The sequence below is a fragment of the Halichoerus grypus genome, chromosome 5 (assembly GCF_964656455.1).
Source record: "Halichoerus grypus chromosome 5, mHalGry1.hap1.1, whole genome shotgun sequence".
Lineage (NCBI taxonomy): Eukaryota > Metazoa > Chordata > Mammalia > Carnivora > Phocidae > Halichoerus > Halichoerus grypus.
The window spans coordinates 178903822-178927596 of NC_135716.1; the positions used below are offsets into that span (position 1 = coordinate 178903822).

Sequence of the window (23775 nt, forward strand, 5' to 3'; positions counted from 1 at the left end):
CCCACCAGTGGGGTGATCTTATGTCATGCTCTCTGTTCTCTGGGTTGTCCCAGAGTGATGCAGTGGAAAAAGACAGATGTGAGGAGAGGCCTAGCCCATTGTGGTTATGGTGACTTTGGGCCTCAGTTTCCCCCAGAGTTGTATGCCCAAAGTGGAAACCACTCAATATCCATCGACTGATGAGTGGATGAAGAAAATGTGGTGGATTCATACAATGGAATATTATTTGGCCATAAAAAGGAATGAAGTACCTATACACGCCACATGTGGATGAATCTTGAAAACATTATGCCAAGTGAAACAAGCCAGATATAAAAGGCCACATGTTGTATGATTTGTATGAAATGTTCAAAATAGGCAAGCCCATAGAGACAGAAAGTAGTCTAGGGGTTGCCTGGGGCTGGTGGAAGGGGAGACGGGGGTGGGGAGGTGACCGCTACTGTGTGTGGGGTTTTTATTTTTGGAGTGATGAAAATGTTCTGGGATTAGTGCTGATTACTGCACAACTTACTAAAACCCACTAAATTGCATACTTTAAAGATTTTATTTATTTACTTGTCAGAGAGAGAGAGAGCGAGAGAGCGCGCGCACAAGCAGGGGGAACGGCAGAGGCAGAGAGAGAAGCAGGCTCCCCACTGAACAGGGAGCCCAATGCGGGGATTGATCCCAGTACCCTGGGACCATGAAGGCAGATGTTTAACCGACTGAGCCACCCAGGCGTCCCTAAATTGCGTACTTTAAAGGGAGAACTTCATGGTTGTGAAATGCATCTCAATAAAGCAGTTATAAAAAAAAAAAAAAAGTGGCAGTTGAACTGGATCAAGGGTTCTTACCCTGTGGTCTGGGATGACTTCAGAGGGCCCAAGAACCCCTGAAATTGTGGAAGACATTTTGTGTCTCTGGGTGGAGGTTCTAAGTTTAAGAATAGATGATTTGTAAGGTCCTCCTGACCGACAAGGGGTCAATGATATTGGGGAGTTGACAAAACACCAGGGAGGGGATGGCATGTGTAGGCTCTGCCCTGGCTAAGGTGCTGGAAGCACCCAGTGTTGCTGGCCTAAGGTCAGGGCCCTGGCTTGGGTCCGAGGTCAGCAGAGGATCCAGGGAGCTGTGTAGGTCAGGCCTCATCTCAGAAGGCCTGATCACAGAGGGGAGGAGCTGAGTGTGGGCCACAGTCCCTTGCCTTTAGGCGTCTTGGCCATGGGGATACATGTCCTCCCTTAGGGCACCTTGGGGGCTGCCTTTTTGGAAGTGGGGAAGGGGGTGCAGCTGAGGATGTTTTAGATGGGGTTTTGTTTTTTTTTTGTTGTTGTTTGTTTTTAAAGATTTTATTTATTTATTTATTTGACAGAGAGGGACACAGTGAGAGAGGGAACACAAGCAGGGGGAGTGGGAGAGGGAGAAGCAGGCTTCCCATGGAGCAGGGAGCCCGATGTGGGGCTCGATCCCAGGACCTTGGGATCATGACCCAAGCCGAAGGCAGACGCTTAACGACTGCGCCACCCAGGCGCCCCTAGATGGGGTTTTGAAAACATGGTGGCTGGTACGGAGCGCTTGCTCTTGGTGCTTACATAGTGTGTGTAGATCTTAATCTCATTGTCATAACAGCACTAATTGAGAATTTATGTGCCAGGCGTTGTGGACTTTACATTTTTACAAACATCTCACTTGTTTCCTGCCCACCTCCCCACCCCCACCCCCCAGCCCTACGGAATCGGTGCTACCATTATCCCATTTACAGATGAAGAACCTGAGATTCAGAGAGGGAAGGACCTCACAGCTGGCTAAGGAGCAGTGGTGGGGAGAGGAGCGGCGCCTTATGCACAGGGGCAGCCTGGTGGGTGCGGGGACGGGGCACATAGACAGCATCCCCCAGCTCTTGCTTCATTATTGAAAGCCACTCTTCTCTGCCCACCACCACCTGTAGCTCAGGCACTGAAATCCCAGGTCTTTGTTCTCATCCAGAATAAGTCAGGATTCAAGTGGGGCAAGTGGCAATGAGTCACTGTGCACCCTTACTTCCTCTCTCTGGTCTTTCATTAATTCATTTGCATGCACTCACTGAGAACCTGGGTATGGCCAGGCACTGGGTGAGGTGCTGGACCAAAAGTATGAACAAGGCTGGGTCTCTGCTCAGGGGGCTTTCCAACTGGCTGGGTCCTTGAGCAGCAGGGGACCAGTGGGATTGTCACCAGGCTTTATGTGGCTGACTCTCTGCCCGCCCCCCGTCCCTTCCTGTGTTTGGTTTCTTAGGAATCTTAGGCAGGGATGGGATGAATGTTGAATCTTGGGAGGACTTTGGAAGCATCTTAGGGGTCTGGACCCTTCATCACCTGTTGTTTTACCCAGTTCACTAGTTACGTGTTTGTTCAGGGGACCCCAGGAATTCTCCTTTGCCCCTGAAGGCCTTGGTCTTTGCAAGACTTTGTTACATCTTGCCTTCTCTTGGTTTCAATTTAAATGTGTCTTGGGAGTGATTTTCTTTCTGTCCTCATTGCAGACCCTCAGGGACCTGCTCCAGTTGGCAAATAAGCTCTCTCTCCTCCTAAACATCCATCCTTTCCTCCCAGATGCCTTCCTACATATTGTCGTTATGGTGAAAAATATGCAAATAACTGAAAAACAGTCAACCAGAAAATGGGTATTCAAAAATGTAATAAATTAACCCCATAATGTAATCTGGGTCCCAAGACTATCCATCACGCTGATGGGCTTAAGATCTAGAAACCCAGATGCCGCAGAGCCCTATGGATAAAAATGACAGATGAGTCCTCATAGAGCTCCCCCTTGGCCCCCCCCCCGCCCCTCTCCAGCTTCTTGGCCCCCGTGGAACCCAAGGCTATGTTCATTTCACAAACGAGGAGACAGAGGCCTTTTTGGGGTTAGGGGGCAGATCAACTTGAATCCTTCCTCATCTGTCTCCCCGCCTGCCTTCCTCTGCTTATGGCTGGCTTTGAATCCAAAGCCTCAAATGTAGGCATTTCGTCCATGGGTTTCTAGTTGACAAGGCAGGTGCCCCAAGTGTCAAACAAAAGCTGTTGGGACCTCACTTTCTGCATATGAAAAATGTTGAGTGATGGGTCGTATGTCCGCCAAGGTTTCTTTGAAGTGCTTTAGCTCCGTGGGTCAGGAGACCGACAGGTGGCTTGTACTGTGTCTTCTCAGGGCAGGGGGCTAAGGCTGGGGGCCTGGCATGAGACCCCACGGTGCTCACACTATACCCTGGAGGCCACCCCACAGGAGTAGCTGGACTCTGAGCTTCCCACCCCAGGATCCAATCCTAAGAAACCCTTTACAAGGAATTGCCCCTGCCCCCCCCAAGACTGCCACTTCCAGATGCCAGTGAAAAAAACTGCTTGAACAGCCTCCAGAGAGGGGCAAAGGACCCTTGCTTTCTCCAGCGCTAAAGTATCCACAATGATGAAATCTCAAGGAGCCAGGGGACACTGTTTACAAGCCATTGAGCTGCTCAACTCCTGTGGCAATGGTCCTCTCCTACATGGCATGACATGGGCAGGGTCCCCAAGTCTTGAGAAGGGCTGTTGTGCCCCAAATGGGCTGCCAGGTGTATCAATTCTTGAAATAAATCATCTATCACTTTGGGGTAAGCATGGAAATTGTATGAAATGCAGACTTTCCTTGGGAACAGCCCAGACTGCTTTGGCCATTCCCATACTTTTTTGGGCATCAGGGCCCTTCGGGAACTTGTTAAAGGGCCAAAACCCCGCTTTGCACCCAGACTGGTCCAGAAGGTCAGGGAGGCCTGGGTTCCAGGTGTTTAATGGGCTCCCGGGGGGGATCTGATGCAGATTTCCGAGGACTGCCTCTGAGAAATGCTTTGCTGGTATTCCTGGCTTAATGGGCCAAGTTACTTATCCCCTCCCCTGCCTTCACCCCATCAGAATGGGCAAATGCGGGTTTGAAGGCATCCGGAGTGAAAAGGGGTACAGGTCTCCAATACTGAGCTGTAACCGATTAACATTTCTGGGGAGATCTGTGTACTCACAGGTGGGCGTGACTCCTAACAAGCTCTTATGTCCCTGGAGGTCAGGGACAATGTCCCCAGGCTTCTGGTCATGATTTGTTACCTATAACTCCACAGCAACTTCTCTGACCTTAGTTTTCCCCCTGTAAAATAAAGCGGCTGAAAATGAATTGAGGCCCTGGAGTCAGATTAGAAGTCAGAACTAGGTGTGTTTACCAGCTGTGTGATTTTGTCAAATTAGGGAACATCTCTAAGCCTGTTTACCATCTATGAAGTGGGGCTGGAAAATGGGTGCTTAGCTCTGAGGGTTAATGAGGGAATTAAAGAAATCAGTTCTTGACAGATAAACGTTCAATCCGTGTTGGTGATGATTTTAATATTACTATTCTTATATCCCAGGGGCCTCTCAGCCCTTCCAGGGTCCGTGTCTCTAGTGGCCGAGGACAACTCCACGCATCCCCTCCCTCAATAGATGTGTGATTCGGGCAGGTTAGGGCACCCTGTCTTCTGCTGTCCCCGCCCCCAGAGCCGGCGGATTCGCTTTCGGTTGGGCCCTGAGGTCCGGGGATGGTGACTCTGGGGCTAGCAGTAGATGTCGCTGTCTTTAGTCCCCAGCTGTGCCCTCCACCTGGTCCTCACCAGCAACACCTATCCGTCCCCTCTCAGAGCTTCCCAAAGCGAGAGAAATGGCCTGGGGAGCGGAGCGATCTGCAAAGGTGTCTTTTTTCGCGTCCACCCCAAACCGAAGGGAAGCGGCGCGACGCAGTCTCAGCCTCCTCGGGCGCGGGCATCTAGGCGCCGAGGCCGGGCCCCGCCCCTCACAGGCCCCGCCCCTCCGGCTGCCTCTCCCTCCCGCCACCACGGTTGGCTGCGCGGGGGAAGTGGGCGTGGCCGGAGGCGGTCACTAGGACCTGCCGAGAGCCGCGGACGTCACCGAGCGGCCTCCAGGCCCCTGGTTGAGCGGGAGGCGCGAGCGGTCGGGTCGGTGGTTTCCCGCGCTGGGGCCGGGCCCCGAGCCGGGCCCCGAGGCCGGAGCCGGTACCGGGGGGGGGGAGAGGGGCGGGGTTCTCTCCGAGGAGGTTTCCGGCCAGGAAGAGCGGGGGGAGTCTTATTCCAGCCTAGTTTCGCTCTCCGCGCGTCCCATTTTACGCTCGTGGGCCTGCGCAACCCGCTGTGGCCATGCCCTTTTTGCGAGCACAGCTCTGGCCTTTCCTACCCACCGAGGCGGCAGGGCGAGAGGGCCAGTAGACAGGCTGATCGGGGCGCAACTGATGTCCCCGAGCTATGATGCCAGCGTGGGGGGGGTCCTTTCTAGCCGCCCCGATTCTGTGTGAAGGGGGGGCGTCCTGCCCGGATTCCCCCCAGACGGAGGGGAGGGGCAGTGGAGGCGGGCGGACCCTGCGGCTGCCTGGCCCCTTGGAACTAGCCCCCACTGCTGCCCCACTCCCTAGGTGGCGGTAAGGATGACCACACTCACGCGCCAGGACCTCAACTTTGGTCAAGGTAGGGAGGCGGAGCCTGTGGACCCGGGGTGGGGGGCGAGGGAGGGCCTGGGCCGGCGGGCTTTCCGAGCTCACTGGCTTCTGTCCCCTCGCAGTGGTGGCCGACGTGCTATGCGAGTTCCTGGAGGTGGCCGTGCATCTCATCCTCTACGTGCGCGAGGTCTACCCGGTGGGCATCTTCCAGAAGCGTAAGAAGTACAACGTGCCTGTCCAGGTGAGCCCCCACATCTGGGCTGGGGCCATTGGGTCACCCCCGAACCTCAAGGAGGGTAGAGGGTGGATTTTTGAACCGTCCTCCACTTGCAGGCTCAGCCCCTCTCCCCCTCTTCTCCCCAGCAGCCTGGCCTTGCTTTCCAGTTCCCAGCCGCAGCTGACAGCCTGACAGCCTCCCACCCCTACTGCAGCTTTCTGTCCCCTCTGAACTCGAGTTCCCTTTGCCCCAAGTTAGAGACCAGGCCCTGAGATCAGAGTTGCCCCTGGGGCATGGTTGTATTTAAAAGAGCTCCTGAGGCTGGTGAATGGTTGCTTTGAGGAGGTGATTCCTATAAACCTCAGGTACCTTCTCTCTGCCCTCATTGTAATGGGTTGTCTTAGGTCAAAAGGCAGACAAAGCAGTAAATATATGTTCCCCTGTCCCCACTCTCTAGAAGTGCCGGCCCCTTAGAAGGCACTCAGTAAACGTTAGAATAAATGAATGACCCAATACCGGAAGGTGGTGGAAGCCTGAAGGATATACAAGGAAAAGGAAAACAGAATAGCATTTACTGAGCACCTGCTGTGTACTGGGTGCTTCTCTCACTCCTCACTTGGTCTTTACGAGATCTTCCACAGATGAAGTACGTAAAGCTCAGAGAAGTTAAGTGATTTACCTGAGGCCACGTAGCTCTTAGTTCCAGATTCTCAGTTTTTTTTTTTTAAGGTTTTATTTATTTATTTGATAGAGAGAGACACAGCGAGAGAGGGAACACAAGCAGGGGGAGTGGGAGATGGAGAAGCAGGCCTCCCGCCGAGCAGGGAGGCCGATGCGGGGCTCGATCCCAGGACCCTGGGATCATGACCTGAGCCGAAGGCAGACGCTCAACGACTGAGCCACCCAGGCACCCCCAGATTCTCAGTTTTTGAAAATTGATTACATTTTTGGATCCCTTCTCTGGGACAAATGCCTGCATGCCCAAATACACACGATTTAGGGACTTCTCAGCTTCTGGAGGAGCCCACGGACCCCACATTAGAAACCCCCAATGCTATATTAAGTGCTAATGTTGAGACTAAATTCTTATCTTCTAACTTCTCCCTCTCTCTGGATAATTCCAGTTCTTAGCCCCATGATGGGAAGTCAGTGTCCTGGGTGGGGAGCCCTAGGGAACTGCTGGCCTCCCTCCCTGGGCTCCTGGAGGGGTGTCGGGTGGTTTCCCCGTTGGTGCTTTGGGCCTCACGAGCCATCATGGGGTTGTATGCAGATGTCCTGCCACCCAGAGCTGAACCAGTATATCCAGGACACCTTGCACTGTGTCAAGCCGCTCCTGGAGAAGGTGAGGGCACCAAGTCCCCCAGCCCACCTCCCCCCCCAGTCTGCTCCAATGCTCCGGGATGGGGTGATGCTGGGACTGTGCGGGGTCCCCATGACTCTACACCCAAAAGCCTGTCTCCTATATCCTGGAGACCACCCCTGCCCAGGGACAGACCTCAGGGCACGGGAGCCACATTCAGTGTGTGCTGGGCCTGGGAGCCCTGGTTAGTGGAGTTGGCTGAGTGGGGCCTGCCCCAGAGGGTTCTGGGTTTTTCCCCACATCTGTTTCTCTCCCCGTCCCCAATTTCTGTCGGGGCTTGGCCCCTCAGAATTTCCCCCTTCTGTTTTGTCCTGCTCTCTGAGATGTACCCCCATGGGGCCAGGTGTCCTCTCCCCTCTCAGTCTGTACCACTCATGCCAGGGGGTGCCTACTTGAACTTCTCAAACCTCCTTCTGGGCTCTCAGGGACCCTTAGCCTCGAAGCTGAGTGGGGCTGTGAGTGTGCCCTTCCCATCCTTCCTTGGGCAGGGAGGTGGTGGTGGTGGGTGGGTTACCCTGTTCTGGAGTAGGGGATTCCTGTCCTTGCAGAATGATGTGGAGAAAGTGGTGGTGGTAATTTTGGACAAAGAGCACCGCCCAGTGGAGAAATTCGTCTTTGAAATCACCCAGCCTCCATTGCTGTCCATCAGGTAAGCTGCCTCTCCCTGGTCTTCTGGCTGGTTGGTGTGAGGTCCCTAGAAACAGCCCTCACGCTCACCCCTTTAGGGCAGCCCCTGAATACCTTGGCTTGGTCCACATTCTCAGGTCCCTCCTTGGCTGCACCAAGCTGCCTCTCTTCCTTCCTGCCTTTCAGAGCCCCTCTGAAAGCCCACCTCCTCCAGGAAGCTTGGTAAAGAGAACGGCAAGGCACGCCATCCTAACAAGGCCTGTTAGCGGCTGAGCCACGGCTGGCCACCCAGTGCTCTCCCTGTAACCTCTGTGATGTCCACACCTGGAAAATCATAGGGTTGCTAAACGGCTAGTCCTAACCTCATTTTATAGATGGAGAAACCAAGGACCAGAGAAATGACATGAGCTACCCAGGATCACCCAAATGGTGGCAGAGCCAGGACACAGACCCAGTTTTCTGCCTTCCCAGTCAAACGTCCAGTCCATAGGCAACCAGAAGCTGACCTTGGGCAAGGGTATTGGCTGGTCAGGGCACTGGAATCTTTCTCCACTTGCTGTGTAGCCTTGGGCAAGCCCTGTCCATTCCTGGCTTGGTGTCCTGGGGTATGAAGAGGCTTGGGCTGTGTCCTTGTTCTCAGCCTGGGCTGCATATTAAAGGACCTACGGGGGCTCCCTATGGCCCATTTGGACTTAGTTTGGGATGGGACTTGACATTGGTTTTCAACTCTCCAGATGATGTTAACTGTGTAGACAAGATAGGTAGCCAGGCGCTTAGAAGCCAACACACTCAGAAGCAGAGAGGGGCTCTGGACCCCCGGGTCTGCTTCCAGGGTTGACTGCCTGCTGGTGGGAGGGGGCGCCAGTGTGATGGGAGACCCTCCTTTTCTCTTCCCAGCTCAGATTCCCTGCTGTCTCATGTGGAGCAGCTGCTCCGAGCCTTCATCCTGAAGATCAGTGTATGTGATGCTGTCCTGGACCACAACCCCCCAGGTGTGCTCATCCCCACGCCCTCATCCTCGGGCATGTCCACAGCTCCCTTGGCTTGGTGTGCGTTCTCAGGGCCCTACTTAACTGCAGCAAACCGCCTCTCTTCCTGCCTCTTAGAACCTCTCTGAAAGTCCACCTCCTCCAGGAAGCTACCCTGATTTCCACCTGGCTTCAGTCTCCCTACTGACCGTGTCTTGTCCTGGCACTTGGTTTCCACTCTTCTCCTCTGGGGGGGCTGCCGAGCCAGCCAGGGAGGTGGGAAGAGGCTACGCCCAGTGGCGGGCATGAGGTGGCCCGGCCCTGACCAAACTCTTGCCTCTTCAGGCTGTACCTTCACGGTCTTAGTGCACACGAGAGAAGCTGCCACTCGCAATATGGAGAAGATTCAGGTCATCAAGGTGAGATGAGACTGGTCAGGGAAGCTGGGCAGGGAGACAACAGCTGGGAGGCTCTGAAAACCAGAGTGGGCAGGGCTGTCGCTGACAGTGCACTCGTTACCTTGCTTATGGCACTGCTTGGCATCCAGTGGCTTTTGTCGTGTGTTAACTGTGTGGCCACGTGCTTGTCATTGGCCCACCTGGGCACTCAGCACAGAGAGGAGGGTGGAGCCTCGTCCTGGGGCTGCCAGCTCAGCGGCAGTTCTCGGGGGCGGGGGGCGGGGGATGGTCTTTGCCCATCAGTTTCAGAGTTGGTGCTTGGGCCTGGTTAAATCACTTGGGTTCCCAGCCCAGCTCGGATCTGTAGACTCGGCCTCTCAGGAGGAAGAACCTGGGCATCTGTCATGCTGGGAGTTCCCTAGTGATTCTGCTGCTCCCCGAAGTCTGAGGACCCCAGCTCTGGAGAGGAGAGGGGGTAGCGAAGTGAGGGCAGGCCACGGTCTAGCCCCCTTTCACCGCCTTCCTTTGGTCCCCTCCCTAGGACTTTCCCTGGATCCTGGCAGATGAGCAGGATGTCCACATGCATGACCCCCGGCTGATACCACTAAAAACAATGACGTCAGACATTTTAAAGGTGAGCTGCATGGGGACCTGGTAGGCTTTACTGAAGGTATGCTGAGGCCTTGCCAGAGGCTTATGTACGGCTCAAGGCTTGGAGGAGATGACCAGGGAATGCCTGGTGTAAGGCTCCAAACTCCCTTTCTCTTAACCGGTGGCTGCACCATACAACCCCAACCTTCGGCAGAGATCTGTCTGCCAGGGGCTTGTGGGCCCTCCTGAGGAGGTGCCCCGGCTGTCCTCCTGACCGTGGCTGTGTATTCCTGCCTACCAGATGCAGCTCTACGTGGAAGAGCGAGCTCATAAAAGCAGCTGAGGGTGTGCCTGCCCCCACCATGGATGCTACAACTGTTGGACATTGGGGGCCCCCAGCCTCGGGCAGTGCTGTAGGGCCACCCTGATTCCAAGTGCTCTTATTGCCTCTGTGTATGGACCACCCACCCTCCCGCGCGGCACTGCTCAGGTCTGGTTGCCTTCATGGAGAAACTCTCCCCAGGAGGGCAGGGAAGGATGCTCGGACCTTGATTTCTTATCTCCGCCTCCTGGGATTTGGCCGGCCAACACTGTTTGTCTCAAATACTGTGCTGTGACTTGCTTCAATAAAGGGCCCCAAGGGCAGAGCTGGGCTGTCACTAACTGGAGTGGGAGGGACAGGAACAGCCAAATTAACCTGGGAGGAGGGGCTGCTTCGCTGCCCAAGTGCCAAGGGCCCCCACCACTAGACCCAACCCCAGGCTGGTTTTACTGAAAACATTTATTGTCACAAAATGTCAGAGCATATGACAGGGACTTACCACAAACTGGTGGGTTTGCCCAAGGTTGGAACTGGGGCAGGAGCTCCCGGGGCAGGGGCCCTCACTGCCCACAACAGGCTCAGCTGGAGGGGACCTTTGGAAGTCGGTGGCCCAGACAGAGGACGGATGAATGGTCATCAGATGACAAACTGTCAGAAGGGCCTGTGGAGACGAAGTGAGGAGGGCGGGCGGGCAGCCTTCTCCTGCCCCTGCATGGTCTCAGGCTGAGCTGTGGAGGGGGCCGGGTCCCTGGTCATCTTAGGGCTGATAATGATGCTGCTGTTGGTGATGCGGGGCCCGTACCAGCCTGCCCAGAACTGGGTGTCCTTGCCCCCATGCTGGAAGAGGATGTGGCGGACCCCTGAGGGGTAATCCGAGAAAGTGTGGGAGACCTGGGAGGAGGGGAGAGGAAGAAGTGATCACGAGGACTGGGGAGGGGAAAAGATGGGGTGATCACTCCACTGGAGAGGGGAAAGGGGAAGCGCCAGGTCCTGCAAGGGAGAGCCAGGCAGGCTGGAAGGCAGGGGCTCCGAGAAGCGGGTGGCGGGGGGCAAGCAGGTGGGGCCTCACCTCGGTCCACTCGGCATTGTTCCACTGATCGATAATCACGGGCGGGGGCTCGAAGGAGGCCAGGACGATGTAGTTGTCTGAGACCAGCTGGACTCGGATGTGGTAGGCACAGCCACAGTCTGCCCTGGCAGCGAACCTGGGGGAGGGTGGGGCTCAGGACTGTACACCCCCGGACCGAAGGTGACCCTGGAGGAGGGCAGGCAGCAGACCCATGGACTGGCGCTCTGAGCTGGATTGCCCTGCTCTGCTCCTGAGGCCCAGCTGTGCCCCCGGGGTGAGTAATCTCTGGGCGGGGCCACATCGGAGCAAAGTGGCAACCCTTCTGGGTGTCCAGTGAAGACGTCCCCTTAACAAAGCAAAAGGCGCTCCACAGAGATAAGAGCCTGGGCTGTGGGAGCTGTGCTTCCTGTACGTGATAACGGATCTGACTGGGGATTCTGGGAGATTCAAGGGGTGGCCTGTGTGATGGGGGCTGGTACAGAGCTCACCTTCTGCTCAGCCCTGCCGTCCACCCCTCTGCAGCTCTGCACGCTCCTCAGACCCCACCCCTTTCCCTTAGAGTGGTGGCCCTGGGGCCTTGCACAGCTCCGGGCACAGAGCAGGAGCCTGGGAAAGAGCTGAGGGATGCACAGTGAAGGGACTAGGGGAGGCAGATGGGCAGAAGGCGTGGGAGTGAGGTCCAGGGAGGCTGGGTCCTGCTGCCTCTGTTGCTCTAGTACCTGTTTGTGACAACTTATCTCTAGGCCTCAGTCTGCCCATCTGTAAGCTGGAATTAGCATTTGCTGATGCAGGGTGGCAGGCCAGGAGGTGCGGAATGAGCAAGTGCCGGCTCCTGGGGCAGCCCCTACCCTAGGACACCGCCGGGCACAGAGCGGGCACTGCCTATACGTGTCCGCAGGAAGAGGGAAGGATGCAGAGCGTGGCCCGAGCCCCACTCACCAGTCCTTAACCTCGATTTCAGGCCGGAATGTGTCTAGCAGCTCCTCCCAGTAGCCCTCGGCCTTGAGGTCCACCAGCTGGGACTTGAGGCACATCCTGTGGAGCAAAAGGAAAGGCTTACATTCCTGGGTGTGCTTTGCATGGCCAGGACCCAGCAGTGTCCCCTGACTGCTGCAGGACTGCTGCCTCTGGCTGGCGCAGGGGCTCTGACCCACTTGTGCCTAGGTGGCACGTGATCCTAGTTCAAGGGCCCCGATGAGGGCACCTCCGTGAATTCCTGTTCCTAGATGAGGAAGCTGCACACACCTCTGACTTACCCTGATCACCCAGTGGCTCCCAGCGCCCTCAGATTACTACCCACCCCCCCCACCCCCCGCCACTGCTATTAATCCTGGCCACTGAGTACTCCTGCTCATGGAAAGCAGAGACGCTGAGCCCGTCTGGGAACCACTTTCCTCCAGCTGCACAGGGAGGCCCTCACTTAGGCCTGAGATTTGGCAAAAGGAGTCCTGACCCCCCTCCCCCTCAAAACCACCAGCCCGGTTGTTTATCTTACCCAAAAGATGTGACAAAGTACTTCTTGACTTTGGAGTCCGGAAAATCTGTCCCATGGTCTCCAGGGAGGCTCTCTACCCTCCAGTGGTCTCCCCCATTGGAGTCAATTTGCCAGGATGTCATACCCTCTAGGGAAGAACAGAAGCCGAGGTCAGATCTCCTGTGTAAATGTCCGGGCCGGTCCTGCCCACCTGGGCCAGGGAGGGAGGAGGGGGGTTAAGGCAGGGTTTGCTCATGCTCACATCTCAAGGGTGCACCCCAGCTGTGGCTCGGAGCACCCCTACAGAGTGCCCTTCCTCCAACACGTTTCCACCTGTCCCTGCCATATCAGCTCTGATCTGGGACCCTCCCCCTCCCCCTCCCCCTTTGTTCCTGAATGGCTTGACTCCTAGCATGAAGCTGGGGGGAAAAAAAAGTATCACCAAAAATTCTAAACTAGCCTTTCCTTCCTTTCATGTTGCTGAGGGGCTCTGGGAAATACCAAAGTTTCAGTTCTCAAAACAGGAAGTTATGAAGGGCCTGTGATAATATTTCGGTTCTTGGTGACTAATGTCAGTTTGTCCCAATGCACACCACTTACTTGACGACTGACATTTCCCGACACCCTAACTAGGTAACTGAGATCCGAGGGGGCCCAAGGACTGGTTTTCTGGGTTTGCAGCTGTGCCAGCCCTGACCCCCTCTGCCCAGGGTGGGAGGGATAACTGTGAAGGTGGGCATCCTCGGTGCTGGTGGCACGCAGGAACCCCGTATTCGTGATCCCCACCAGGTTGGCTTGGTAGGTTCTGGTCTCCCCCTTCAGACTGAGCCAAGAGGACCTTAAAAAAAAACCAGCAGTGTTTCCCTACCAAGGCTTTCCAGAACAATCACCAAGGGAGCTTTTCCAAATTGCTCCCTCTCCTACGAGCCCACACCTATTCCCCAGGTGCCCTGGGGCCTGCCAGGAGAGAACCAGAGGAGTGACACAGAAATCCAGGAGTGGGGCTGTGCCTCGCTTAGGCCCAAGGAGAGATCCAAGCAAGGCCGGACTGATGGCCGCTAGCCCCCAGCCCAGTGCACGTCCGGGCTGCAGGGGGGCTCTGTGGAGCTGTGTGAGCTGAGCTGGTGGCCTGGCTGGGCAGCTTCTGAGTGGAATCTGGGGCAGGCAGAGAGACTGAGTGTCTGAGCCACGGTCTATGGGGCCTCTGAGAGGGGCCTGAGGCCCTTCATCGGTCAGGACCAGGCCCCGGCAACTGGGCAGTTCCGGACCTTTGGGTAGGATCCTCACCATGGCCTCACACTCCCCATCTATAAAATGGAGCCAACCCTACTTATTTGGCCAACTCCCCAGGTCCTTGTGAGGATCAAGAGAGAAAATCGACACGACAGGGACTCTAAGTGTACAAACTATGCCTCCGTTAATTGTTGCCGTAGCCCAGCAAGAAGCCTGGTGTGTGGTGGGTGCTCAGTGAAGGAAAAAGACCCTGGCAAGTACAAGAGAACATTATAAGTTAAACAGGGGCCTCAAATGATGTGATTGCAGTCACCTCTGGAAATCCTCCTTTCCTTCCTCTGGGTAATGGGGACAGTGGGAGGATAATGACATTTGTGAAGCCCTCAGCCCGGTGAAGTCCAGCGCCTGGTACAGAGGACGCCCTCCATACATGTCAGGCAGCTTAGACTGAGCTAGAGAGGGAAAGGTGAACGTGCAGTTTGTTCATTCATTCAACAAACGTTTTTCGAGCACCGGCTAGGTGAAGGCGTCATTGTGGACACTGGGTGTAGAGTGGCAAGCAAGACCCATTAGGCCCCTGGACCTTGGAGTTTGTAGCAGAGAAAACAAAAACAAAAACCAAAACCACGAGATACAACAGGCAATGACAGGTTACGAAAGTGCCACGAAGGAACTAAATGGAACGGACAGGATAGAGGTGGGGGAGCACAGTCTCCAGATGGGGGCCCAGGGCAGGTGTCTGAACTGAGACCTGAAGAATGAGGAGGAACCAAGAGCGTGTGGTCCGGTGTCAGGGGTGTGAGAGAACATTCCAGATAGTGTGGGAATCGCAGGGGCAAAGGCCCTGAGTTTCAGGAAAAGGGAGGGAGCCAGCGAGGGAGCCAGCCCGGGGCAGCCCCCAGCCCACCTTCAGCACACGGGTTGCGCAGGAGGTTCCGGCGGAGACTGCACAGGAAGTAGAAGATCTTCCAGTCGGCCACGGGCTGGTCCCAGTCCTCGGTGACGAAGCCCTCCCGCAGGCACTTGCGCTTCCAGAGCGTCACCAGGTCAATGAGGTCCCGCCAGAGGCTGCAGACTGGGCGGCAGTGCAGAACGAGGTGGTGGGCGGGCACGTGCGTGAACAGCTCCAGCAGAATGTTCTCGGGCAGCTCGTTGATGCTGACTAGGGCCATGGCTGGTGGGGAGGGAGCGGGCGCCCACAGGCCTGTGAGGGGCAACAGTGGTTATGAGCCCTGACCAAGGAGGTGGACCCCTCAGATTTCCAGGGACCTGGGCCGGGGGCTCTTCATCCTCTTTCTTTTGTGAAACAAGAGGGGCTGGAGCCTTCTTCCAGTACAAAATATGGAGCAGTCACACACGTTGCACACATTTGAAAGAGTGTAATAAAAATGTTAATAAAGACTTTAGGGATTAATATTTAAAGAGGCCCCCATCCCCCTGTTAAAAAAAAAAATAATCGCTTAATTTTAAGTTGTTGGGCCCAGTGAACTGGCAGACCTCGCCGAGGCCACGCCGTTGTCTGAGCTCTGCAGGAATTTGCGGTCAGGTTATTTTCGTGCGGGGAATTCAGTTAGTCTGGGGGTGTAATAAAGATTTTACATTCTATGTCACAGCTTCATTAAGTCATTTCGCTAGTGCTAAAACCAACTTCCTCTCCTCAAATTGCTCACATTGGCCTGGAAGCCAGATGTGATAAAACACCCCAGTGAGGAGCGCCTGCCACTCCATTCTGGTTGGGGCATCAGGCCCGAGCCCACTTTGAAATGCTCAGAAACTGCAAAGCCGATTAAGGGACCCTCAGCAAGACTGCCCGGGACTGAATCCTCGCTTGCAGTGGTTAGCTGGGGAGCCGTAGCAGGAGCAAGCAACTGTCCCGACCTCAGCAGGGCCGGGAGGACTGAGTTAGTACAAGTAAAGCATTTAGCACCCGGCTGGCAGAGAAGTGCTCCAGAGCATCATTACTTCTACTCTAAGGTTGGCGCGAAAACACTCTCCAGTGGTTGTAGTTAGCTGCCCCCAAGGACACCTTCCTCCCTCTACACCTGAGTTGCACAAGGGTTTTGGAAAATTTACAGTGCCCACCCTGGCCTGAATCTAGGTCTCTAAGGGGATCCCCCAGGTGGGGGTGGGGTGGGGGAAGGAAGGCCAGCCACTGTCACTCAGATGGGCCTCATCTGCTCACAGGTGGGAGAGGGAGGGAATATTCCCCTCCCAGACCTACAGTCTCTGAGGAGGCTTCTCATTTTCCATAGAGACTTGGCCAAAGAAGCCCTCCACAGACTTTTCAAAGCTACCATCCCAGCAAAAATGAGAGTGGGCGCACCCTCTGGCTCCTGCCCAGGCAGGAGCATTTCAGCATGGCAGAGAACAATAAATAAGGTGCTTGCACCTTGTGCAAAAATGCTATGACGGTAAAAACTCCGTGTGGCTAGGTCTTCTGCTTTTTCAGGAGGAACTCTAAACAATTTCGAAAATACGAAACCTGTCAGGTTTTAAGTGTTGGCAACTTCTAAAAACACTGTCTAGGCCAAATAAAAGTCGTTGCGTCAGAGTTAGAGGCGACTTAGGTACGAAGAGCTCCCCGCCGAGGCGTCCAGAGTCTGGTCTCTGGGTCTGGTCGCACGTTATCACGTTATCAGCCTCCTTAGTTTCTGCCGTTCTTGGGTCTAGGGCGAAGCCTGACTGCGCACGGATGGGGCATGGGGTGAGGCCTCCCCCCGCCACCCCGGGGGTACCTGTGCTTCCCACATGCCCGGCCCGAGTCGCGACCTTCTCAACGACCCCTGCAGGCACGGTTACTACGCCCATTTCTCGAGAGCAGAAGCTAAGGCTTCGGAAAGCCCGTCCCAGGACCCGCGGGCGTGGGGGTGCCGGGAGGTCCCAGATCGGCCCTGGGCCGGGTCGCCACCAGTGAGGTGTGTGGCCAGGGTGTCGCTCCCAGGAAGCACTTCCCGGAGTCGGAGCCAGAGCCGGGCCGCGCGGGATCCTGCCCGGCGCGTACCGCGCGCCGCCCGGGCCCCCACCCCGCGGCCCCGGACTCCCCGCCCGCGGGAGACTGCGCCGCGGGCTCAGTTAACGCCCCGCCCCTCCTTCCCTCGCCCCCGCCCTCCGGTATCAGACACCCAAGCCCTTCCCGGTCCTGTCGCGCCCTCCCCCCCCCGTTCCCCAGCTGGGCCGCGACCTGGACGCGGGACCTGACGCCCGGCGGGACCGGACCTCCGGGTCGGCCTGGAGCCTGCAGCCTTCGCTGCGCCGTCCGCTGTCGCCCCGCCCCGCCCCGTGTCACGCGCCGCGCTCGGGCCGCCCCCCTCGGGCTCCGGGGCCGCGCCCACCGCTTCGCCTCGCCCCGCCCACAGCCTTCTTCATTCCGAAGCCCGCTTCCTCCGCTGCTACCCGGCCGGGGTCCTGGGGTCCTCAGTGCCGGGGCTGCGCGATGGACTCCCCGGACCTCGTAGCCTGAACCTGTCTTCCCCTCCAGGTGATCGGCGGCTCAGCAGCAGGATCCCACCGCTTCCCTTTGCTTTCTCCTCCCTCCGGGAATTCCGAGCCTTCTCCTAACCTAGTCTTCACCTCTGCGCGAGCCACTCCGAGGACTCTTCACCAGTTTCCTCCGCTGTAGGGAGGGAGGCGGGCCTCTCTCCGGAGGGTGATTGCTGAAACTCCGGGCTGGAGCCTGGCTTTTACCTTCACTAGGGCATGGCCTCGGAGACCTCAGTTTACTCAAAGGTAAAAACCTCTCTGCGTTTTTGTCATGAATTCCTTTCTTCCTTCAACAAGTAATCATCAAGCATCTACTTAAGGCAACCAAAAAGGGTTGTGCAGGCTGTGCACTGCCCAAGGATGCCGGGCCCAGGCCACCTTGTTAACTCGCCAGGGTTGCATCTCCCCCAAGGGTGTCTTTTGCTAACTTACATACAGCTAGTGAGTGGTGTCCCTGCCATGGCTGAGGCCCTAATCCAGCTCACTATTGAGATAATTAAACAGTACATTGAGCATCTACTGTGTGCCATACACCGTTCTAAATGCTTTGGCTTCATCTAATGTCAGTAAAGCACTTGGCAGAGTAGGTGAGACAGCAGAGAGCAGTGCCTGCGAGAGTACTGCTGCCCCAGCATGAGGTGTATCCAGGGGCCACCCAGATATCCACCCCCCCACACCCCCCGCCGCCGGCCTTGTGGCCCCACCTCTGGAGGAAGCTCACAGTACTGGAGGGCTGCAGGGGTGAGATGTTGGCAGCTCATTAAGGGGTCTGTACTGGGGCTCTGGTCCTGCCATAGTCTGGCTCCTGAAATGTCAACCATTCCCTGCACCTTGGACAGAAACTGCACAGGCTCACCTTCTGCAGGTCCAGGGCAGGACTTCCCATGAAATTTGCCTTTCCTCCCAGAAACCACAGGACACAGTTGGGCTAGAAACACCTTTTATTTAGCTGCATGCAGCAGGGGCAGAATCCGAGCGCTGGGGTCCTTCCAGCAGGAGGGAGAGGTAGGAGTGAGGTTGGGCAGGGTGGGGAGGTTCAGGAAAGGCAGTTCCAAGGGTGGGATAGGGCATTTCAAGCCCCAGGGAAGTTGGTCTAGGCATGGAGGTGGACAGGTGGTCCTTGAAAACCACCCACTCACCTCATCCAGGGCTTGCATGCCCCATTCTTAGAATCAGGGTCTAATCCTTCCCCCCACCTGCCCTGGGTTATCATGCACGGGATTCCAGGGATCTTTTGGAGATTCTGCCCCCACCTGATACCCATCTGACTTCTGGGGCTTCACTGACAGTAAGGTCAGTCCAGACCTGGCCTGGCCCCCACTCCATCTTGGCCCTGCCCATCTCCGACTGCGCCTGAGCCTCTGGGTCCAAGTCGCCTCTCCGAGCAGGCGGGCAGAGCAAAGAGCCTGGAAGTGGCAGAATGAGGCAGGGGACAGGCCAGCACAGCTCCTCTTCCACTCCCAGATCTGTCTGAGCTCCATGGTCACCTCCCAACATCTGCACTATGCAGGGCAGCCACAGGCTTGCCAGATGTCCTGACTGTCCCTGCTCCGAGGGCCCCCAGTGGAGACAGGGAGAAAGGGCCCAGGAGGGGAAGGTAGAGACACACATCTAGGTTGGCATCTGAGCTTGGAGACCACTCTTGGAGGAGCCTGGGAGAACACCTTGCACCTCCCCAACCTCAGGGGCCCCATCTCTTAAAGGGGTTGACACAGGCCTCCCCTGTCATCACTGGTTGAGACCTGGGGCCTAGAGCACCGGCCCCCCCTTGGCGTGTGAGGGCCGCACAAACTGAGAGGCTCCATAAAATAGGCAACTGTGGGGCAAGGATGAACTAGGAGGTCTGGGGGAGCCTGGGCCCCCTCCCCTTCCCTAACCCAGCCCTTCTCTGACAGCAGTCAGGGTTTGGCGGATCAGGGCTTGGGGGGCGTCAAGGCAGGGGAGGCCCGATGGTGATGCTGCTGTTGGTGACCCTCGGGCCGTACCAGCCGGCCCAGTAGTGAGTGTCCACGCCGCCGTGCTGAAACCAGATGTAGCGGACGCCGGGTGGGTAGTTGGAGAACGTGTGAGAGACCTGGAGGAGGGGGTGGGGGGGCGGGGACAGGTGGAGGGAGGGAGAGAGGTCAGGAAGGGGCCAAGATCTTAGTGCTGGACAAGGAGTCAGCAGAACTGAGTTCTAGTCCTAACTCTGTGATTTTGGGCAGGCCACTTCTCCTCTCTGCCTCAGTTTCCTCATCTGTAAAATGGAGCAAAATCCTCCTGGGGCCACTCCACAGGATTACTTAAGTACAACTCAAGGGAACTGAAGGAAACTCTGCAAACTGCCCAAAGATGTCCACTACGGTCATCCCTGGACACGTGTGGCTATTTAAGTTGAAATTAATTAAAATTAGATAAAATTAAAAATGTAGTTCCTCAGTCACAGCAGAAACTGGCTCTTTTAAGCATTCCATAGTCACACGTGGCTACTGACTACCGTACTGCACAGTTGCAGACACAGACCATCTCTCTCATTGCAGAAAATTCTACTGGACAGCACTGGTCAGACTGGCAAACTATGGCTCGGGGCCCACGGCCTGTTTTTGTAAATAAAGTTTTATTGGAACACAGCCATGTCCATAAAGCTGCTTTCACCACACAATGGCAGAGTTGAAGAGTGGAGTAGTTGTGACAGAGACAACTCGGCCTACAAAGCCTAAAATATTTGCATCTGGCCTGTTAAGAAAATGTTTGCGGCCCCCTGGTCTAGATAGTAATAGTAACCGATATTAGTAACTAATAACGGTCAACCTTTTTGAACATGGCTTTACCAGCATCATTTCAGAGCCTGAGCGGCTGAGGCCCAGGTCAGAAGCAGCAGAGCTGGGATCTGAACCCAGGCCTGTTTGACTGCAGTCTCGGCCTTGGGCGATATGCCACCTGCCCTCTTCCCGGCCCACATACCTCCCTCCACTTGGCATCGCTCTTCTGCTGGATCGTTGCCGGGTCTGGCTGGAAGGTCCCCAGGGGTGCATGTGCTGACGACAGGAGCTGAACACACAGCTGGTACTTGGACCCGCAGTCTGGCCTGGCTGCGAACCTGCGGGCAGAGGGAGGGCCCATCAGGGCCTTGGAGATGGGGGGCAGGGTGGGGGTGGGGCGCCTGAGTAGCAGGCCCCCCTCCCCCAGACCCTCGCCCCAGGCACTCACCAGTCCTTGACCTTGATGTCCGGCCGTGTGGTGTCCATCAGCTCCTCCCAATACCCTTCGGCCTTGAGGTCCACCACCTGGGACTTGAGGCAGGTGCTGGGGGCGGGCAGAGGGGTGGGAGGGGCTGGGGCTCAGCACTAGGGCACTGGGCGGGGGGGGGGGGGGGCGAAGACTGCCCTTCCCAGAGCAGGAGACCCTGGGGTGAAGTGACTTGGGTTTCCCCCCAACCCCAACAGTTCCCCAGCCTCAGATCTTACTAATAAGAAGTCACGAAGTATTTCTTGACCTGGTCATTGGGGAATTCCTTCCTCTGGTCTCTAGAGAGATCCTCCACCTTCCACTCATCACCTCCATTCACGTCCAGGCTCCAGAATTCAAAGCCCTCTGGCCAGAAAGCAGAATTCACATCATAGGGAAGCACCCCCCCCCAGTGGTCTCTTTCTTGCAAGTGCCCCTTCCTCCCAGATCCTCTCTCTGGGTCTCTGTAGCTGCCCTCAAGCCCCATGCTGTGGGACACTGTGTGGGACACTGCAGATCAATAGCGGCTGTCTTCTATTAGATGCTTCCTGTGTGCCCAGCATCATGGTAAGGGATTTCCACTGGGAATCCCAAGACATGTGACCATGTGGATGACCAGATACCTTCTGTGATGGAGAACGCTCTGACACCAGCCAGACAGATCTGATCTGGGGCTAGTCTCAGCTCTACCAGTACTGGGCTGTGTGACCTTAGATAAGTTGCTTTCCCTCTCTGAGCCTTGGTTTTGTCCTCTGTAAACTGGAGTTAAGAACAAGAGCTGGCAAACTTTTTCTGTAAAAGGCCAAAATACTGTAGGTTTTGTGGGCTACATACTATCTCTGTTGCAGTCTCTCTCTCTCTCTTTTTTTTAATAACCATTTAAAATTGCAAAAACGACTTTTAGCTTCTGGGCCAGATTTGGCTCATGGACCACAGTATGCCAACTGCTGGTCAAGAACACAGCTGTTGGGGAGCCAAGTGAGGCAGGCATCTGAAAGCTCTGGACAGCTTGGAGTCATTTCATTATCATTTTGCTCCAGAATTTGGCCCACATAATGGGAAATGAGGCACCCATCTCATCCTAGTGTTGAGCCGATGAGTTACACCACAGTAAGGGGAAAAGGGAGCTCTAGATGATGTAGAAGTTTCGTTTTACCTGTTGTAATATGCTGGAAAGAAGACTGGATCTCTCATTCTTCCATAAGTAAAGTCCCCTTTGCACTCTGGGGCAGTCCTAGGAGGCCTAGCCCTGGAGTCTGGGATCTAGGCCCACAAATTATGGCTCTGACTTCCTGGTCTTGGGTCTTGGGCACAAGTAGTCCCAACTGGCCAACAGTCCCTCTCCTAGGACAGGTCATTGGGGAAATGAGGGTGGAATACAAAAAATGCCACTCTTGGCCTCAGGTTGCCCATCTGAAAAATGGGAGCACTAACAGCACCTACCTCTTAGGATTACTGAGAGAGGATTAAAGGAGTTAAACCATCCAAAATGCCTGGCTCACAGTAAGTGCATAATGAAAGTCAGCTGCTATCATGACAGTGTGTGCGTTGGGGGCATGCCAGACCCACTCTGCACCCCACCTTCAGCACACGGGTTGTGTAGGAGATTCCTGTGGAGGCTGCGTAGGAAGTAGAAGATCTTCCAGTCGGCCACGGGCTGGTCCCAGTCCTCGGTGATGAAGCCCTCCCGCAGGCACTTGCGCTTCCAGAGCGTCACCAGGTCAATGAGGTCTCGCCAGAGGCTGCAGACCAGGCGGCAGTGCAGAAGCAGGTGGCGGGCGGGCACGTGCGTGAACAGCTCCAGCAGAATGTTCTCGGGGAGCTCGTTGATGTTCCCCACGGCCATGGCATGTGGCTTCTGGATGCCCCCCCTGTGGTTATTGAAAAGCTGCACTAGAGACCAGGCCCCCTCACCAGAACTGAGTATTTGCCATTTATGATCTCAGGAAATTCACCGTCCCTCTCTGAGCCTCAGTTTCCTCCTCTGTAAAATGGGGCCAGGAACGGTACTAAAATGGTTTCAAATGACCTGACACAGCAGATGCTCGATAAAAGGTGATTGATTTGGGGGTGCCTGGGCGGCTCAGTCGGTTAAGCCGCTTGCCGTGGGCTCAGGTCATGATCCCTCTGTCCCTGCTCATGCTCTCTTGCTCACTCTCACTTTCTCAAGTAAATAAATAAAATCTTAAAAAAAAATAAAGGTGATTGATTTTACTGTCACCTCACAGCAGCCTCTAACGACGCTAAGGAGGCCCAGAGGGGTGCGAGTACCTGCCCAAGGTCACACAGACAGACAGAAGACAGAAAGAGTCTTCTCTGATTCTAGAGCAAGCCTTTTCCAATAGGCCAGGCTTTAGAGTGTAAGTAACAATGCGCAGGACCGCAGAACCGTCCAGCAAGTCCTCAAACGGAGGAGGGAGAAAGGTTGGGGGCAGGGGGATAATTATCATTGTCTCCGACAGAGGTCCAAAGAGCTCAAGAGACCTTCTCAAGGCCGCAGAATAAATGATCTGCCCGGTCGGGACTCGAGAGGGGGTGGGCGACGGGGAAAGGCCTTTCCCATACTCCCACCTCCACCCCCGCGGCTGGGCTTCAGCCTCAGGATCCCCGGCGCGCCTGCGGCCTTCCCACCTCGCGTTGTGGCCTTAAAGTGCCCCCCAAAGCCGGGGCTCGGACCCCTGGACATCGATTAGCGACCCCAGCCCGGGTTCTAGCCTCCATCGCCGCTCTCGGCCGCGCCGCGCAGCCCCCGAGGCCTGGGCCTTGTCCGCACCCGGCCTCGCTCCACGCACTGCCCGGAAACCGCCCAGTCCGCCCGCCCGCGGATCCCTGGCCCGCCCGCATCCCCACCGCGGCGCTCCCCGCGCCCACTCCCCCGCGTCACCTGCGCTCGGCCGCCGCTGCGCGGTCCCTCTCAGCGGAGGGGCTGAGCGGGCCTCTGCCTGCCAGAGCTGGAGCGTGCGGCCCCGCCCCGGCCCGCCAGACCCCGCCCTGGCCCCGCCCCCGCCCCTCGGCCCTCCCCGCGCCGCTCCCCCCATCGCGTCGTAGGAAAATTACCTGGGGGTGGGGGCGCCGGGAGGAGCCTCCGCCCCCCTCCCTCCTCCAGGACTGCGCGCCCCGCACCCTCCACCTGACCCAGACTCGCTGCCCCCTCGCCTCCACCTCCCAGCAGCCACCCCTGGAGGGAGCTGGAAGACGCCCCAAATCGGATTCCCTCCCCCCATTAAAAAACCCGACTCCCGACCTTTCCCAGCCTCCCGGGGCCGCCGAGGAACCGGTAGCCTCAGGCCTGGGGCCGACCGCTCCGGACTGCGGGGCGTCCCGGCGCCGGGCCAAAGGCGGGGCGGGGACGGAGGCGGGGGCCTTTAA

At 56.5% G+C, this 23775-nt stretch overlaps 3 protein-coding genes across 10 annotated transcripts in view; 1 reads left to right on the forward strand and 2 right to left on the reverse strand.

The window, feature by feature from the left end:
- The window catches only part of MAD2L2 (mitotic arrest deficient 2 like 2), a 12400-nt gene extending 2134 nt beyond the window's left edge, over positions 1-10266 (forward strand). For 2 of the 4 annotated variants that reach the window (XM_036065073.2, XM_078073793.1), the window contains exons 2-9: positions 5437-5488; positions 5583-5701; positions 6948-7019; positions 7586-7686; positions 8562-8656; positions 8978-9051; positions 9572-9664; positions 9923-10266. In XM_036065073.2, coding sequence (XP_035920966.1) covers positions 5449-5488; positions 5583-5701; positions 6948-7019; positions 7586-7686; positions 8562-8656; positions 8978-9051; positions 9572-9664; positions 9923-9964 — 636 coding nt within the window. In that variant the 5' untranslated portion in view covers positions 5437-5448 and the 3' untranslated portion in view covers positions 9965-10266. Of the gene's footprint in view, positions 1-4887; positions 5024-5436; positions 5489-5582; positions 5702-6947; positions 7020-7585; positions 7687-8561; positions 8657-8977; positions 9052-9571; positions 9665-9922 lie in introns of those variants that run through there. The other 2 variants (XM_036065058.2, XM_036065063.2) reach the window with 2 other exon arrangements.
- Positions 9027-17000, reverse strand: FBXO6 (F-box protein 6). 2 transcript variants are annotated; one of them, XM_078073792.1, is made up of 7 exons: positions 16901-17000; positions 14627-14923; positions 12508-12634; positions 11952-12047; positions 11013-11148; positions 10443-10604; positions 9027-9489 (listed from the first exon to the last, which is right to left on the reverse strand). In XM_078073792.1, exons 2-7 carry the CDS (start codon positions 14889-14891, stop codon positions 9433-9435), a joined length of 843 nt encoding a protein of 280 aa, XP_077929918.1. In that variant the 5' UTR covers positions 14892-14923; positions 16901-17000; the 3' UTR covers positions 9027-9432. The 2 variants fall into 2 exon arrangements, with proteins under 2 accessions (XP_077929918.1, XP_035920941.1); XM_036065048.2 differs by lacking the exon at positions 9027-9489 and having other exon boundaries at positions 10385-10834.
- A 1122-nt stretch (positions 17001-18122) lies between these two features.
- On the reverse strand, positions 18123-23770 carry LOC118518332 (F-box only protein 44). Of its 4 annotated transcripts, none has more exons than XM_036065123.2 (6): positions 23651-23770; positions 21988-22277; positions 20646-20772; positions 20389-20484; positions 20143-20278; positions 18123-19273 (listed from the first exon to the last, which is right to left on the reverse strand). In XM_036065123.2, the coding sequence occupies exons 2-6, from the start codon at positions 22250-22252 to the stop codon at positions 19130-19132; spliced, it is 768 nt and encodes a 255-aa protein (XP_035921016.1). In that variant the 5' UTR covers positions 22253-22277; positions 23651-23770; the 3' UTR covers positions 18123-19129. The 4 variants fall into 4 exon arrangements, with proteins under 4 accessions (XP_035921016.1, XP_035921029.1, XP_035921007.1 ...); XM_036065136.2 differs by lacking the exon at positions 23651-23770 and adding an exon at positions 23291-23392; XM_036065114.1 differs by lacking the exon at positions 23651-23770 and having other exon boundaries at positions 20675-20772.
- Positions 23771-23775: the final 5 nt, after the last annotated feature.

Excerpts from the sequence above, each read along its gene's own strand:
- FBXO6 (XM_036065048.2), bottom strand. The coding sequence starts at position 14,891 with ATGGCCCTAGTCAGCATCAACGAGCTGCCCGAGAACATTCTGCTGGAG. Across the intron at positions 12,048-12,507 it reads TACTTTGTCACATCTTTTGG|GATGTGCCTCAAGTCCCAGC; the intron begins GTAAGATAAACA and ends TTTGCTCCACAG. Across the intron at positions 10,835-11,012 it reads ACAATGCCGAGTGGACCGAG|GTCTCCCACACTTTCTCGGA; the intron begins GTGAGGCCCCAC and ends CCCTCCTCCCAG.
- LOC118518332 (XM_036065123.2), bottom strand. The coding sequence starts at position 22,252 with ATGGCCGTGGGGAACATCAACGAGCTCCCCGAGAACATTCTGCTGGAG. Across the intron at positions 20,485-20,645 it reads TACTTCGTGACTTCTTATTA|CACCTGCCTCAAGTCCCAGG; the intron begins GTAAGATCTGAG and ends GCCCGCCCCCAG. Across the intron at positions 20,279-20,388 it reads GACATCAAGGTCAAGGACTG|GTTCGCAGCCAGGCCAGACT; the intron begins GTGAGTGCCTGG and ends CTCTGCCCGCAG.